This window comes from Austrofundulus limnaeus, unplaced genomic scaffold (assembly GCF_001266775.1).
Source record: "Austrofundulus limnaeus strain Quisiro unplaced genomic scaffold, Austrofundulus_limnaeus-1.0 Scaffold0, whole genome shotgun sequence".
Lineage (NCBI taxonomy): Eukaryota > Metazoa > Chordata > Actinopteri > Cyprinodontiformes > Rivulidae > Austrofundulus > Austrofundulus limnaeus.
The window spans coordinates 8,379,318-8,396,779 of NW_013952402.1; the positions used below are offsets into that span (position 1 = coordinate 8,379,318).

General features: G+C 39.8%; 1 protein-coding gene across 1 annotated transcript in view; it reads right to left on the bottom strand.

Annotated features, from left to right (window-relative positions):
* The window catches only part of adam12b (ADAM metallopeptidase domain 12b), a gene marked incomplete in the record, with an annotated part of 110,038 nt that overhangs the window by 36,257 nt on the left and 56,319 nt on the right, over nt 1–17,462 (bottom strand). Inside the window, 8 exon segments of the mRNA XM_014001941.1 lie at nt 216–364; nt 3,414–3,498; nt 6,166–6,335; nt 6,725–6,796; nt 7,598–7,663; nt 9,335–9,524; nt 10,285–10,361; nt 16,654–16,732. Coding sequence (XP_013857395.1) covers nt 216–364; nt 3,414–3,498; nt 6,166–6,335; nt 6,725–6,796; nt 7,598–7,663; nt 9,335–9,524; nt 10,285–10,361; nt 16,654–16,732 — 888 coding nt within the window.

Consider the following 17,462-nt stretch of genomic DNA (forward strand, 5'->3'; position numbering starts at 1 on the left):
GATCACAAATAACTTCTCTAATAATTCTTGATACCTCAAGTTTTCTCAAATTTTGTGTCCTAAGTTTCCATCATAATTTCTTCTCTGTTCTACTTCTGTTTTAACGCTGCGTTTCCAGTAACTGTTGTACGTTTCTAGTTTATTTATTTTCCTTGGTCAACTCCCGCTGTGTTTGCCACATCTTAGTTGTGAATGGAAAACATTCCCAGACTCACCCGGTGGAGGGGGTCATGATGCAGCCTCCCCGATCAACAGTCATCCTGCAGCCGCAGCCTCGCTCGGGGGTGTCGTGGTTCATGCCGAAGTTATGTCCCAGCTCGTGTGCTAAAGTCACAGCTGCACCCAGCGGGTTCTCAGAGTGATCCTGGACAAGGAAGGCACGGGACACGTTAATTACGTTCGGTTCTGCACTCTGCTTGGACAGCAAATTGAGACGCACATGGAAACGCAAACATCAAATAGGATTTTTATTTAAACAACAGACAGCCTACCTAYGTCCCATCATTTTTCTATTACTCATTCTCTTCATGGAGACCAAAATTCATCTGTCATTCCACTACCCCTACAGACCCAATCATACCGTCTGCTGTTGGAGACAGCTACTGCAGAAAGCTGCATAAACCCATCGCAGTATGTCTGCACTGATAAGCAAGACAAGTGCCCTTCACCTGGCAGACAAAGATGGATAATGACAACACAGGAATGAAAGTTTGGATTTTAACAAGTTTTTACAGACGGGGAGGCTGGGATGAGGAATAGTAAATGAAATATTAAATCAGTGTAGCGCTTGTGCACCAAGGTGCATCTGGAAAAGGAGTAAAATCTATAGAAGATAGCTCAAGACACAAACATCCATCATGTCGTTGAGTTATCAAAGGCTTAGAAAACTAAATATTGTGACGCTAAACAATCTCTCTAACATGAACTTTTCTTTTTGCTGTGAGGAAATATCCYTATCTGTAGGGATGTAAATAAGGACAACTAATAAATTGTAATCAAACAAACTCAAMCATTAAGATTAAATTAATGTCATTGAGACAGTATAAAAATATGTATTGTTACATGATTAATTGTTAATGGCACTATCTCAGATTTCATGCATTTAGCCACTATCAGCAGCCGATAAATCATGTGTCGTCCAAACTGGAGTWTTTGCACTTTTCCAACCTTTTTAAAGATAAAGGCTTAAAATATGAAAGTAGGATGAACRAAATGCAAATATCTTGTGCAGCTAAGACAGGCAAACTTTGATCTTACAGATAAATACAGCAYAAAAGGTGACAGGATGACTACATTTCCAATCTCATTTCAATTTTAGTCCGAATTCCTAATACTGTGAACCGAGAGAAATGAATGTCATCTGCTGTACTGTATCTCCTACTGTGATGTGTTTCTCTGGTGCGAACATGAGAAAAATCACATGTATCCTTTAAAACCACAGTCATCAGTCAAAGTTGAGAGCAAGATGAGTCACTTCCTGTTCTGATTAAAGAGCAGCGTCATGGGAGCTGCAGCCTGCCTTCCAACAGGAAGGATGGGAAACCTCTCTGCTGCTTCTACCATGTTTATCAGTGGAGTGTATTTCTGGAACTACATGTGTTTATTCTATAGCCGAGTACTCATAGCATTRATAATTAAAATATTTTTAAAGAAAGTATGATCAAACTTGTGCTTTTGGGATGGCAAATAAATGATGTGCAAGTTACGATCCGAGCATGGTTCTGATAGGCTGTCCAATATAATTTCTATTCATGTGGAAAAGATAAATGACCAAATCTAAGCTTTTGGGGTAGAACACATGGTCCGGTATGGTTTGAGAAATAGATCGTCGTCTTTGACCGCCCTCTTACTCCTTTTGTGGCCCTTTAATCTCGATCCAGACCATCTGCTTTGTGGAAGTAATGTGGAAGACAAACATCTGGAAAAGCCTCATCACAGCAACAGCCASCAGAAAACAAATCTATTGATGGGGGCATGCACATCTGGGCTGAGGCATAATGGGACCGGGCTGATAACCGCTTTGCGTTTCGGCACGGATCTCATGAACCAGAAGCGAATTTATGACATGTAGTAACTCCGTAGGGAGGATGTACAGTTGTGCATAAAAGAAAATGCAAAAAATAAATAAATAAATAAATAAAAAGAAAAAATTCTGATTCCAAGCGTATGCTCTGAAAGAAGCAGGAGTAAACATCTTATCACTTCTCGTAAAAATGTAAATGACAGGGTGCTCAGAAGTGGTGGCTTTTGATTTACAGAAGTGCTCGCTTCGCATCCAGTTTTGACACGAATAATCTCACAATTTTTACGAGGAGGAAAGGTGTCACCGTGTGCCCGCTGAGGGAGACTGTCATGCAGCGTTCGTGTTGTGGAAATGATTTGGGAATCAGCGCTTGTCCCAGAGTCTGGTAAGACATGTTGTCAATTAAATGTGTGTGAGTTCAATATTTTGCTCCATAAATGTACAGGTATAGGGCCTGCAAATGTAAAAGAAATAAGAAAGCTCTTGTTAACAGAAACGCTGAACAAAATAGACTCAATATCCCAGAGTGTGTGGTGTTCTCTAAGGAAAAAACACCTCTCAGCCTGTTGAGTGTGGCATGTAGCCAATCAGAAAGCAAGATGAGGGAAACATGGAGGGGAAAACAAAATACAAAGTCGGAGGTGCCTTTTTATTTTTTCTCTTTTAAATATAGTCCACAAACTATCATGATTGCTTCGTCCTTGTCGGCCATGTTTATTTACTCTGAATTCACATTTGATCTCGAGGGATGTCGAGAGATTTCCTGTCTGACATCTAAATGTTCGTGAGGTCTTAGATAATCAACTGACCATTTTAAAATCTTGCCGTGTGAACCAGGCATGACAAATACAGGACCTTCTTAGTTCAAATAAATTTGAAAAAAAAAAAAACAGAAATATTTTGGAGAATTTCTTCAGTTCCATCCTGCCAACAAACCCTTTGGTCACGAGTTTCGATCAATTCAATTCAAAAATCTACACTGGCAGCTTAAATGGTTTGCTTAGAAATGACACATCACACAGAAGCTACTATACCTTCAACCTGCAGCTTTCATCTACGACAAAACTACAAAGGCTTCATGCAGCTTTAAACAGTCATTGCAGGCAAAACTCTGCAGAAACTTTCACACATTGTTGCGTTTTTGTGTTTGTGTCTAGTGTGAGGAGTGCCAGCACAAACATCAGTACGTCATTAGGCAAGGCGCCCTGGCAGAGCTGTCCGTAAGCACCTTTTCAGCAAGCCAAAGGTCATATTCATCTTTGTAAATCAGGTCTGGATTGCATTAGCTTGCAGAATCAGGACAATCCCTTCACTGATGCAACTGGGCTACGGGGGGCAGAAAAGGAGAGGGGAGGCTTTTGTGGGAGCAAGGAGAGGGTTTCATACTCACCATGACAATGCCTCCAGACTGCTCCACAGTGCACATACTCATGATGGGCGCCATGCCAATAGTGGTGCCCTGGAAGTAAACCCCGCTGCAAAAGACAAGAGTAGGCGATTAAAATGTTCAAAGGAGCAAATGTTAATAACACGGCACGGTGTGGCTTTGAACTCAAAACGTGTGTAAAACCGCGGTTGCTTTGGCAAACATTTCACAGAATCAGCTTCCTAGACAGCAACACAGCAAAAATTATCATTTAGACTTCTACAGCTTTATTATGATATGAAAACATAAACATTGTTAGACAATACATTTGCTTTGATGAACAGTCTTTCTAGAATTAACGGGCAGATTTTTGGAGGTGAATAAATGCACTAAATTACAAATACTGTAATGTAAAAAAAAAGGCAGCTAAACATGTTTTTTTTTCTTCTTTCTCAGACATTGTTTTCATGAAGTGACCTATTTTTTCTGATCTTCAATGCAACACAAATGCTTTCCAAACCCTCATCACAAACGTGCGAAATGTGAAAGTGAATACGGATTACAAACAAATAAATTAATTTAAAAATGTTTGCCTAATTAAACCGAATGCATGAATAAACACATCTGGGAAATGAATATAAAAAAGGTAAAAAAAAAATAATACACAAATGAATATATTGTTCAAACTTGAAATACAAGAACAATGAAAACTGAAAAATAACCCAATTAGTTAAAAATTTAAGGTCAAATCAAATTAAATAAGCTAATGACATAAATACATATTAATCAGCTGCCATGGTAAATGTTTGAAGCAGTGAGCAAAGAAGTGGGTTTTGTCAATCATGATTTTTATTTTTGCCTTGTGAACCACACACTCGTAAATGCTTGCTGAATAATGCAATTACAAAATGATACAGAAAGATAATAGACTTTCAATAAAACCACGATAAAACGTGAAGAAACTTTTTATGAGCATCAAAGGCACAGTGTGTAGGATTTGTTGTTTTCAGCAACATCTAGTGGTTGAATCATCCTCCTTGGTCCTCCCCCCACCCCCCGCTTCCAAACGCAAAGTTGCTACGGTGTCTCTCAGGTGTCAAAAACCTTTGATAATTCCAACAGCGATGTCTACCAGCAGCTTCAGGGCTAGTGATGTTTCAAGTGGTAAGATTATGAGCTTTAATAAGTAAAATTATCCCAGCTACAATGACAGACAACAAATATTACATTTAGAGTATTACAATTAAAACAGTTTTTGACGCCGCCACYGCRGTTTGTCCTTCATGAGCCTTCGTAGACAAGATGGCGGTGCAAGATGGCGGCTGCCTGTGTGGCGACCCGCGACCATGGAGATATAAACAGCTTTTTATAAGGTAAAAATAATAAAACAAGTTCTTTGTCTGCAATGATTAGACATGGTTTTTATTATTGTCATTAGTGATTATCTCAATTTCGGCTAAAAGAATTGACAAAATCCTACACACTGTGCCTTTAAACGACAACTTCTTTAAAAAAATGCTTTTGTTGTTGCATCTTTGTGCTCATATGGTCAGTCCATAAATCCCACTTCAATCTGTGATCAAGCACGACGCCAAGATATTTAACACTTGTAATCAAGCATCAGTTCACCGTCAATATAAGATAGGCAAGAGGATTTGCTTTTCCTGAAATCTATAGACATGTCTTTAGTTTTGCTCACGCTAAGCAGAAGATTTGATTGTTTACACCGGTTAAGAAAGAAATATCCAAAACTGGACCTCGGTCCTCTTCTTCATCAAATTAAAGACAAACCAGAGCTGTGTCATCAGTGTATTTAATACTTTTGCAACAGTTTGTACATAATACAACATGCAAACCTTCAATGTATGTTASGGCCTTCTGCTAATTACTGAATAATAACTGCCTGAATGGCTATTTTATTGTTTTGTCTAAGTCTGTTTACTGTTAATTATGAATATTTTAGTCCTCAATCATCAAGTATTACATAAATCATTATAGAAAATTATTATTTTCATTATTTTTAAGTGGACGTATCCAAAACAGGAGGTTCTTAAAAAGACAGAGGCCAATTTCAAGGTGTTTATATACAGTAGCGAGGTCCGCAGCCCTGCATGTTTTACTTGTTTCCCTTCTCTAACACACCTGATGCAGTCAGTGAATTACCTCTTCCAAGTTCTGCAGAAGCCCGAAAATCATCCATTCATTCAAATCAGGTGTGTTGGAGCAGAGAAACAAGTCAAACGTGCAGGGCTGCGGACSTCGAGGACCAGAATTGGCTATCCCTGTTATATAGGCTATGATGCAAAGTCAAATTCCTTTTTGTAATATGCAGCTTTTTCATAACAACTGAAGATAACAATAGTTGTTGTGGTATAGAACTGAACTATGTGCCTTGAAAATACATAATACCTCCCTTTAAAGTTATTGTTTTTGTTAAACGTYAGCCTTTTTGCCATCAAAATACTGAGCATACAGTTTCCTCTCTAACAAGTTCATTTAGTTCTGTATGTTTCCTGTTCTTTGTTGTTTTTTTGTTTGATTGGTGCAGAGCTGGTGCTGGATGAACTCATTTATAAATTCTCACTTGAACCAGTGATAAGAATAAACTGCATTTTTTTCCCCCATACAGGCAGTATATTGTGGTTTTGTAGATGTGGTGCTGACACTGACACATTTTGAGGAGGTTTTTCTTTTTCTTTTTCTAGGTGAAACAAACAAAGAAAAAAAAATCTCACAATGCCCAGAGGTTTCTGTGACTGTCAAAATAAATGTTCACCTTATGAGCTGCGCATTGTCGTGAGGCTTCTGGGGCAGCAGTTTTACTTTCCTCCAGTCTAGGAACTCGTGCAGAGTGGTGAAGGGATCCTGAGTGACGGGGCATTTGTCAGAGTCACTCCACACCTCCAGACCCACCAGAGCCACCCTGATGTTCAACGCTCTGTAGAACTGAAGGGAAGCATGGTAAGAAATGGACTCAGACAAATCAGAAGAGAGAAAGAATTTGGAAGGCACGAATGTTCTTCAAACAAATGTGCAAGAGAATAATATTTAAAGTTCAATCCACTGAAATATATTACTATTTCTTTCACCAGCTCTTAAACCTCTCCTTTAAAACCAATCTCTTTTCTTATTTTAACATGATCAAGGCATGACTTTCAATCGCCGCCTAAAATAAATTCATCTGCCTACTGCGTGTTCTAGCCACAGCTCAGGCAGCTGCTTAAAAAGAAAATTAATATATCACACAGTCATCCCATTAATCTCTACTGCCAGCGTGATTTCTATTTTTAAAAAGTGATTTATCCTGATTTCACATTAAGGAGACGATGTTTTACCTTGTCCACATAATTGGCTATTTCCGCTAGCCTCTGTTTCACTTTCTCCAAGTCCTTCCCTTGTTTCTGAAACTAAAAAAAGAAAATAAATAAATAAATAAATTGCACGTTAGCGGTGGAACAAATGAGCATTTAGCAGGTGTTTCGTGACGACATAAGTGAGACTATCATTTTCCAATCTAAAAACCATGAAATGGCACGGCACACATGCAAACGGAGGCACTTTGGTGCGAACGCCTGCCCAAAATATTCACAGGCAATATGTTTTCCTGTGTGTTGTCAAGCTGTGACCATCTGGATGTAGAAAAATCTCCTGGTGTTCGTAAGACGGATAGCACGATCCCAGGGAGCATCGAATCTCTGCGTGTAAACTGAAGCAAATTCACATTGTCTGCTTCCACCCTGCTGTGCGTCCACCTGAGCTGATTCCTCACTTCAAATCTGAACTTAAAATGTTTTCTTCCTTTTTTTTTCCTTTTCAAAAATTCTGTTTCCTTTTCTTCTATTCAGGTCAATGGCATTAGCAGGGAACTGTCAAGAGGAAACCCCACAACAAGCTTGTTAGTGCTTACAGTGGGACTCTTTTGTATCCGTGTGGATTTTTCCTGTTTCCTGTCTGCTCTGCTGGGGAACTGAAAATAAAAGTTTCAGGCTAAAAAAAAGATTAAAATGCTGCTGCAACAGGTTTTTTTGCACACTCACCTCATTTAGCAGCTCCAGAGGGACCTGCTCTACACTTACTGCTGCTTTCCCTGCCTTTTCTTTTTTTTTCTTTTGTTTATAAAATCAGGGCTAGCCTGAAGGGTTGCTGTGTTTCAGTGTTCTGTAGCTGCTGGACAAATTTGCGATTTGGAAGACGAACAGGTGCTTTACCTCTCTGTTGTCTGCAACAATAATCAGCTCGACGTATTTAGTTGTCTTCTGAGTATGTCTTTTATGCTGAGAAAACAAAGACAACACACATTTGTTCCAGGTTGGGAGGATATTCTAAACACACATGCACACAAATTTACAGTTAAACCTTTAAATTCAATTCAACAAGTTAAGTTTTACCCAAAGGCAACATTTAAGATAAAACTTCAAAACAATAGCATTTTTTTTGACCACCTCCTGTTGTGATCCTCCCATTCAACTCCTCAGAGAGGTGGGTGACTTTCACAAATGCCATTTCTAATTCTTTACTGTTCATAATTTTGTTACTACATCACCAAACAATGGGCCTCATGCAAGAACCGTTCGTACGCACAGATTTGTTCTTAAGTTGTGCGTACGAGTGATTTAGGAGAATTTGTGGCATTCACCAATGTTTTCGTATTCTAAGATTTTTTTCAGATACGAACAAAATTTACGAGTGGTCCAGACCTGTCGTATATTTTACGAACAGTCAGTCTGCTGGGCAGGGCACGGTGCGCAGCGCTGCGGCTTCTGAATAAATGAAAATGATTTAACACAATTATTTATACTTTTAGCAGCTCTTTTTATTCCACAGCTGAGCTGCTAAAAATGACAGATTTTCTTTTCTGGATCTCTGACAGACGGACTTCAATCTCTGAACTCGTAAAGTTTTTATTTTTTCAGTTTTCGCTGTCATTTTTCATGAATGAACACTTGTATCTGAGGTAGGAAACATAGCCTTATATGGTGTTTTTGGGGTGGTAATTATGCTAATCTCCTCTCGCGTGCACGAGCAGCTGGATAGAAMAGGTGKAAWTTACGCAGCTCATTTACGCACTTTTCCTGAAGATAGAAGAGTTTGTTGAATCTGACGTGACATGTTCGTACGAAACCTTTGTACGAACAAAAGTAAGAGAAATTTAGGAYAAGAATACGAACATGTTCTTGCATGAGGCCCATTGACTCTATAACGCTGAAAATGATTCTTAGTGAGCTCTGTGCACTTCATTTAGGGGTTAGGGAGTAGTTCAAACCAATAAATATTTTATTTCAATAAAAAATAAATGTTCATCATAAYATTTTTCCAGGTACAAATCAACTATTTGAGCAAAATCATTTTTGTTTTTATATGTTTAAACTAAGGATCTGTTTCCCCATGGAAGAAATGAAGTTATTCAGCTCCAGTTTTATAGAGTTCTGTGAATTTGAAAAGCAGTGAAACCATGATAAAGAACTCTAAATCTGTAAATCATAATCCATGATCCGTTTCCTTCAAAATCCCACATTTTAATGCAGAACAAATTCTCCCTTTAAAACAGATTTGAGAGTTGATTTACCATAAAAGTCTGGGGCCATTAGGTTCATTTTGTGGGTTAGTCCCACTTCCTACCTCAAATGGGAGTTTTTTTTAATTTTTGGTAATAGTGACAGATGGATGCTGCACCTGCTCATTGCGAAATATCAGCCAAAGCGTCTGCATGGGCCCTCAACTCTGGGCTCTTAACACAAATAAAATGAGGGTCAAATCCAAATCTATACCTCAAGAGAACCTGTTTATATTAATCTGATAGCCAACATGCCAAATTTTGGTCAAGTCACTTTTATCTTTTGTTTTGTCTGATGTATTTTATAATGAAATAAATAAAAAAAAGTTGATTAACATTTCACAAACATGTTTATTGGCTCTGCTTCGCAAAAGCAACACTAAAAGCTCACCCTTGTGTGGAAGGACTGAAAGGGGCTTTTGATTTGGTTTTCAGGGGCAACAGAGGACAGGTTGAAGCCATGGCCGCAAGCTCCAGTTGTCAGGCTAAGCTCTTCCACCCGGTAGATGAAGTGGGCCCCGGCGTGGTGGCCAGACGCAGGCTCAATGATAAATGTCTTGTTTTCGAGTGCAATGAAGCCTCTGCAGAGAAAGTAAGAAAAATATATATATAAAAAACTTCAAAGCATATTGCACTTGGCCCAACGCAGAAATTGATCAGATGTGGCTCTTTCTGATGGAACAACAGAGGCAGGTTTTTGTCTGTAAACGCACTCTTACTGAGACCAAATGAAACTCCGAAATTTGTTTTGATCAAGCCACAGGTTGTTGCTGTTCAAAAATTTTGATGGATTTCAAGATGAAAGCTTTAATGAACACAAATCGTCTCAGTGGCATTAATATTCTTCACGTGGAGGCTTTTTTTCATTAACATAGATTTATCTTTCATCTTAGATCAAGGCTAAACCTCCCAGGGCAAGTTAAATGTGCTATGTAATTAGAAGCTACTGCGTTGATAAAAAAAAAAGAAACTTATCATGGCAAACTAAACACAATCTGTTCTACTGTTGAACATAGAATTAATTATAAGGTGAAGCTGTTAATCTTACAACTTGACTAACACCCACTTCAACAAGCTCCAAAGTGTGTCCGGTCATTAGCACAAGTCAGATGCCAACTGCAGCTAAAATGAAAGCAGCTACTGAACGCCTATTTGGACAGAGGTATTTGACATTTTCCCCCCCGTTTCAGCGAGTCGCACACCATCTTACTGACAGAACCCTTACTGGGCTTAAAGACGACGGGCTGCTTTGCTGAGTGACTTAAGCAAATAAAAAACTCTGCAGTGGCAAATAGCACTTAAAGGGCAGCTTGAATACAAAATGATTCTTGCATTACTCACCGAAGACCCGAGCACACACTCAGGGTAACATCCGAGTTTGGATGCTGCTGCACTTCCCCGTGGTAATAGCAGTTATTCTGAAAGAGATTTTTTTTTTCATATGGGGAAAAAAAGAGAAAGAAAAACACTTTAGAAAAATGACAGACTTTACACAACTATTAGAAAAGTATCATTTTGAAAAAATAAAAATAAAAAAGACAACAAAAATGGTTATTTTCTTGCAGCGGAACAGTAGCTCCAACTTGACTTCAAAAGAGCAAACGAGGACCAGACACAGTGAAATTGCCCTGTTGCTGCCCAGTTCATGTTCATTTCAATTAGCATGCTCTGAGGAGCAGTCGCCCCCCTTAAGTCTCCATCTGCTTACAAACAGGCCGTTTGAAATTAATGCAAGGGGAAAAGCAGGAAAACTGACATGCATGCGAGGTGACAGTAATATGGTAATAGCTTATCCTTCATCTTTCCATCAGAGCGTTCTGGTGGAAGGCAAATAAATAAATAAATAAAAAAAAATAAAAAAAATAGGGATCTTCGTGTTGTCTGAGCATAAGGAAGGAGAGGAAATGACTGTCATTAAAGAGAGATGCAGACCTCCATTTACTGCCTAGCAGCTCCTAAATTAACTGTCACCAGCAAGTTCGCTGACCATTTCTCATCCTGAATACCAAATTTCAAGGAGGGAACACTTCTGTTTGATGAGTTCAGAGCAGGTTAGTGAGCCAGGTGGAAGCAGAACTGGAAGACAGTGGTATAAATATAGAGCAACGCTCTGCTCAGCTTGACCTAGATTAACTCACCTTTCACAGAGGAAAACATCAGGCAGAAGGAGTGAATGTTTTTCAAGTGGTGAAAAGGGAAAAACAGACTCCTGACCTTCCTCTTGGCTCTGTTTTCTACCTTTATAAAGTCAGGACAATAGGCTTTGTCCAAGTACAGCTTGTGTTTAGATCAGTAATGGGCAACTTAAATGATGGATTTTTTTGTTGACGCACTTACCAAAGTGTAATAAAACTGCCATTTTAAAAATGTTTGTGTATGATAAACCAACATTCATTGCAGTAACAACATTTTCCATGCTCAAATGCATGTATAACAGTTGCACTCGTTTCATAAATATGAATACATAACGTCTGAGGCAAACAAAAAAGAAACACTTTAGCAAACTGAAAGACACCGCGAGTACAGACTCCTGTGTGTTTGTGGTTCTGGTAAAAAGTTGCTGTTTATGTACTTGAGACTTAGTAAACTTCTCATATTTAGCCTTGTGCAACATGTTGTAGTGACGACTAATATTAACACTAAAAATAATAACAATTAATCTATTATGGACCCGACGGATAGTCAAATCTCAGATTCAGGAAGAGCAGTGTGGTTTTCGTCCTGGTCGTGGAACAGCGGACCAGCTCAACAACCTCAGGAGGGTGCATGGGAGTTCGCCCAACCAGTCTACATGTGTTTTGTGGACTTGGAGAAGGCGTTCGACCGTGACCCTCGGGGACTCCTGTGGGGGGTACTCCGGGAGTATGGGGTACCAGGCCCTTTGATATGGGCTGTTAGGTCCCTGTATGCCAGAGCTTGGTCTGCATTGCCGGTAGTAAATTGGACTCGTTTCCGGTCAGAGTTGGACTCTGCCAAGGTTGCCCTTTGTCACCGATTCTGTTCATAACTTTTATGGACAGAATTTCTAGGCACAGCCAAGGTGTTGAGGGGATCTGTTTTGGTGACCTTGTGATCACATCTCTGCTTTTTGCAGATGATGTGGTCCTATTGGCTTCATCAGATCATGATCTCCAGCTCTCACTGGAGTGGTTCACAGCCGAGTGTGAAGCGGCTGGGATGAGGATCAGTGCCTCCAAATCCAAGACCTTGGTCTTGAGTCGGAAAAGGATAGGGGGTCTTCTCCGGGTCAGGGAGGAGGTCCTGCCCCAAGTGGAGGAGTTTAAGTTTCTCGGGGTCTTGTTCACGAATGAGGGAAGAATGGAGCAGATCAACAGGTGGATTGGTGCTGCATCTGCAGTGATGCGGGGGCTGTACCGATCTGTCATGGTGAAGCGGGAGCTGAGCCAAAAGGTGAAGCTCTCGGTTTACCGGTCGGTCTACATTCCTACCCTCAGCTATGGTCACGAACTTTGGGCAGTGAAGGAAAGAGCAAGATTGCAGATACAAGYGGTCAAAATAAGTTTCCTCCTCAGGGTGTCTGGGCTCTCCCTTAGAGATAGGGTGAGAAGCTCAGTCATCCGGGAGGGACTCAGAGTAGAGCCGCTGCTCCTCCACGTCAAGAGGAGCCAGTTGAGGTGGCTCGGGCATCTGGTTAGGATGCTTCCTGAAYGCCACCCTGATGAGGTGTTCCAGGCATGTCCCACTGGGAGGAGGCCCAGAGGAAGACCCTGGACACTTTGGAGGGACCAGTTTCTCAGCTGGCCTGGGAACGCCTTGGGATTCCCCCGGATGAGTTGGCCCAAGTGGCTGGGGAGAGGGAAGTCTGGGTCTCTCTGCTTAGGCTGCTGCCTCCGCGACCCAACCCCAGAAAAGTGGAAGAAAATGAACGGACAGACGGAAAGCTATTATGGCAGATGTTTCTAAGCAGATTATACACTTTTGCCTTGAAATATTGAACATTTATTTTTTTTTACTTAAAAAAACACACACACACAAAACTGCTCCTAGATTCTAAGAGATGTTTTAAGTGTTTTTTAAATAAACAAACAAACAAACAAATAAATAAATAAATAAATAAATAAATAAATAAATAAATAAATAAATAAATAAATAAATAAATAAATAGGGCAGCGTGGTGCTCATTAGTAGGTGGGACGAAAGTCACTCGTGAGACGGATGTGACTCACAGGCCACCAGTTGCCCATCCGTGGTTTAGATCATATTGGGAGTGTCTGGAGTAAAATAAGAGTTGCAAAGTATGAGGTAAATAAGAAAAAATGATAAAAAAAAGAAGAAAGGGCAGTTTCTTTACAAATTTTGCGACTTTCCCCTTCCTTTCTCGCATTCTTGTCTGAATTTTAGGAAGTTGCTTACATGCACAGCGGGTAAAATGAATATTGAACACGTCACCTTTTTTCTCAGTAAATATCTTACTAGAGGTGCTAATAAAATGAAATTTTCACCAGATGTTGGTAACAACCCAAGTGATCCATACATACAAAGAAATCAAACCATAAATGTCCAGAAATTAAGTTATTTCTAATAATGTGGAATGGCTCAGGGAAAAAGTATTGAACACACTTACTGAAATTTATCTAATACTTTGTACAAAAGCATTTGTTGTCAATGACAGCTTCAAGACGCCTCCTGTATGGAGAAACTAATGGCATGCGTTGCTCAGGTGTGATTTTGGCCCATTCTTCCACACAAACAGTCTTCAAATCTTGAAGGTTTCGTGGACCTCTTCTATGAACTCTGATCTTTAGTTCTTCCCATTGATTTTCTGTTGGATTCAGGTCAGGTGATTGGCTGGGCCATTCCAGAAGCTTTAGTTTCTTTCTCTGAAACCAACTGAGAGTTTCCTTGACTTTGTGTTTGGGCTCATTGTCTTGCTGAAATGTCCAGCCACGTTTCATCTTCATCATCCTGGTAGATGGAAGCAGATTTTTATCAAGAATGTCTCTGTACATTTTTCCATTCATCCTTCCTTCAGTTATTTGAAGTTTGCCAGTACCATATGCTGAAAAACAGCCCCACRCCATGATGTTCCCACCTCCAAACTTCACTGTTGGTATGGTGTTTTTGGGCTGATGTGCAGTGCCATTTGACCTCCAAACATGATGTGTATTCTGGCATCCAAACAGTTCAATGTTGGTCTCATCTGACCAGACTATATTCTCCCAGTATTACACAGGCTTGTTTAAATGTTGTGCAGCAAACTTTAAAGGAGCTTCAACATGCTGTTTCTTTAGCAGTGGAGTCTTGCGTGGTGAGCGTGCATACAGGCCATGGTGGTTCAGTGCATTACTTATTGTTTTCTTTGAAACAAACGTACCTGCTAATTCCAGGTCTKTCTGAAGCTCTCCACAAGTGGTCCTTGGCTCTTGGACAACTCTTCTGATAATTCTTTTTCACTCCTCTGTCAGAAATCTTGTGAGGAGCACCTGGTCGTGGTCAGTTTATGGTGAAATAATGTTCTTTCCACTTCTGAATTATGGCCCCAACAGTGCTCACTGGAACCATCAGAAGTTTAGACATTCTTCTGTAACCGATGCCATCATTATGCTTTGCAACAATAAGGTTGTGAAGGTCTTGAGAGAGCTCTTTACTTTTACCCATCATCAGATGGTTCTTGTGTGATACCTGGTCATCATTTGGGACTAAACCAGCTGATATTAACTTGCACTGACAAGGGGCAGGCTTGCTTTCTAATTACTGAGAGAGTTCAGCTGGTGTCTTGGCTTTCCATGCCTTTTTACACCTCCCCTTTCTTCATGTCTTCAATACTTTTTCCCTGTGCCATTCCACATTATTACAAATAACTTCATTTCTGGACATTTATGGTTTGATTTCTTTGTATGTATGGATCACTTGGGTTGTTACCGACATCTGGTGAAAATTTCATGTCATTAGCACCTCTAGTAATATATTTACTGAGAAAAATGGTGACGTGTTCAATACTCATTTTACCCGCTGTATTTTGCTTCTTCTGATGCCTGATTTAACACACGGCAGACTGAGTTCAGTGACAGCAGGTACACAAACTGCACAGCTTCATGAAACTTATCTGAGACAACGCAGCAAGTCCCTTTGACAACCAGATGTTTGTAACATTCTCCAACAGAAAATTACTGATGAGAGAGAGACAGCATGTGGAAAAGCTGTTTCAAGCAACTTTGTGAGGAGCTGACTTGTCAGTCAGCGTTAAACAAACAAACTGCTCCTCCRAGCTGTAAAAATATCCTCACAGCTGTTCAATTCAACACCATGATTGCCAGTCAAACCGAGGTACAAAAGCGCAACAATCAACCGTTCCTTAAAAGAGAAAAAAAAACAACTTCTGACTGTCATGAATCACAGGTTTCTGTGACGCCAAGCAAACGTTTCTCCGCTCCAAAATGGGCACTAAAAATGACAAGCTGGTGTCAAGTGAGGTAAAAAAAATTCAGAGAACAAAGATTTGTCGAGTGTTTTTCTTGTTTTTTTTTTTTTTTTCAGAGCCACTTCAACTGATTTTCAATCAGCCAAGTCCTGCGGTCAGGTAAACCTGACAAGCACTATAAATTGAAATTGAAAAAGTAAAAGAAACATATTTGTTTTTTTTAAAAGTGAAGCAAACTATTTGCTATATCTGGCTTGCTTATGCACAGAACTGAGCACTAAAAGAGGATTTTATGACAAATCCTGATAGAAGCGGAGGCTGAAAAACATGGAGAAAAAAACCCACAGCTTATCAACAAATAGGTCAAAAGATGGACGTTTAGCTCTGCAACAACCAGGGGACTGSTTGGGGGAGGGGTGTTAGGTGAGCTTCCAAATAAAGACTAGAATGCATAAAAATAAATATTGCACAAGTAGTAAGACAGCTTGCATATTTCTTAATTGGAGTGAAATTATAGGAGCTGAGTAAGTGGTGTGTGGGCAGAGTGGTTAGGGGAGTCATCCTGTAACCTGAAGGTTGCTGGTTCAATCCCCTGTTCCAGCCGTCTCAGATGTTGTGTTCATCAGCAGTGTGTGAATGGGTGCATRACTGTAGTGTAAATGCTTTGGGCTCTGATGGGGCTTGATAAAGCACTGTGTAAGTTAGTCTATTACCATAAGAGATTACAAAAATATATATAAATAAATGAACATTGATCCAACAAAATAAACAAAACACATCTCAGTAACCCTGGTAGAAAAGTCAAAAAGAAAAAAAAAAAAGCAGGTCCTCTGGACGTGTTCTTCTTTAATGAAACTTTCGCCTCTCCTCCTCTCCTGAAGAAGTATCTTGGAGGAGAGACTTCTTAATTTTTTTTAAAACACAAATTTCCTTTTTTTTGGGCTGAGTTTATCAGGGATTGGCGACTCACAATGGTMCAACTGTTATAGACGCATTGGAGCATGAAGAATTACAGCACTGTTGATTTAACAAACATATATACACAAACATTTTTAAAGTGGCAGTTTTATTACATGGGCAAGTATGCAGAGCTATGTGAACTCGTCATCAAAAACTCGTGGCCCTTTCCATCACTTAAGATGCCCTTTCCTGGTATGGAATTTCATTTTAGCATTGGAACACACAAAGTGTTTTTCTCTGCTGAATTGAAGCTCAAAGTAAAATGTGTCTGTCTTCTTGGGCATTTTTTCTTTTTTAATCCAGTGAGACCACAACGCACAGCTGCATGTCAACTTGACGTGACCACAAGCACTCGAGGGCCACCGTACCGTGAAGTTGTGAGCACCGGTGACCGCACTTCCATCCTCCCTGTAATGTGTCTCAGTGTAGTGGCTTGCAAAAAGTCCCCTGAGAAGAGAGCAAAAACAGAACAGGCACTTCAAACACAGAGAAGTTTTTTTTTTCTCTCCTAAACACAGATTCTGCATTGAATGACAAAGCATTATTATTATTTAAGCTCTGCTAAACTTTTCTTTTGTTGGGCAAAGAGCTGAGATATGACATTTATGCAATTGTTTTGCAGTCCTAGAACAGCTTACTTTAATTTTTTTAATAAATTTTGCATGCGTCTTTAAATCTCCTGGCATTTGCAATGAACTGAATCCATGCCAAGGAAATAATTTTTTGCATGCATGTGTTTGTGGAAATATTGTAAACTGTTTTTTTTTCTCTTCAGAGCTTGAACAGATGGACACAAAAGAGCCACACCCCAAACATTGGCAAAGAAGGAGGAGGAACACCCATCTTTTACAGCTGCATAACCACATATACATCATGCACAGTGATCTCAGCGTGTGTGAATATGATTATAAAATAGAGGAGAAGAAGTGAAAAAGCTATAAAAAAGGCAATTAAAAGAAAGAAAAAAAAACCTACAGCTTTTAAACTCAAAGTTTAAAAGCTGTTTGCTTTTTCATTGTTCCAAAGGGAATCATGGAAAACAGTTGCTTTAATTTGGTCTGCCAAGCACTGCACAGACCTCATGAAGGCAGAAGAGGAGATGAAGAGGATTTAAGAACTTAAAACAGTGAAAATCACACACACCCTTCAAAGCTGTGCCATCCAGCATGGCTACCCC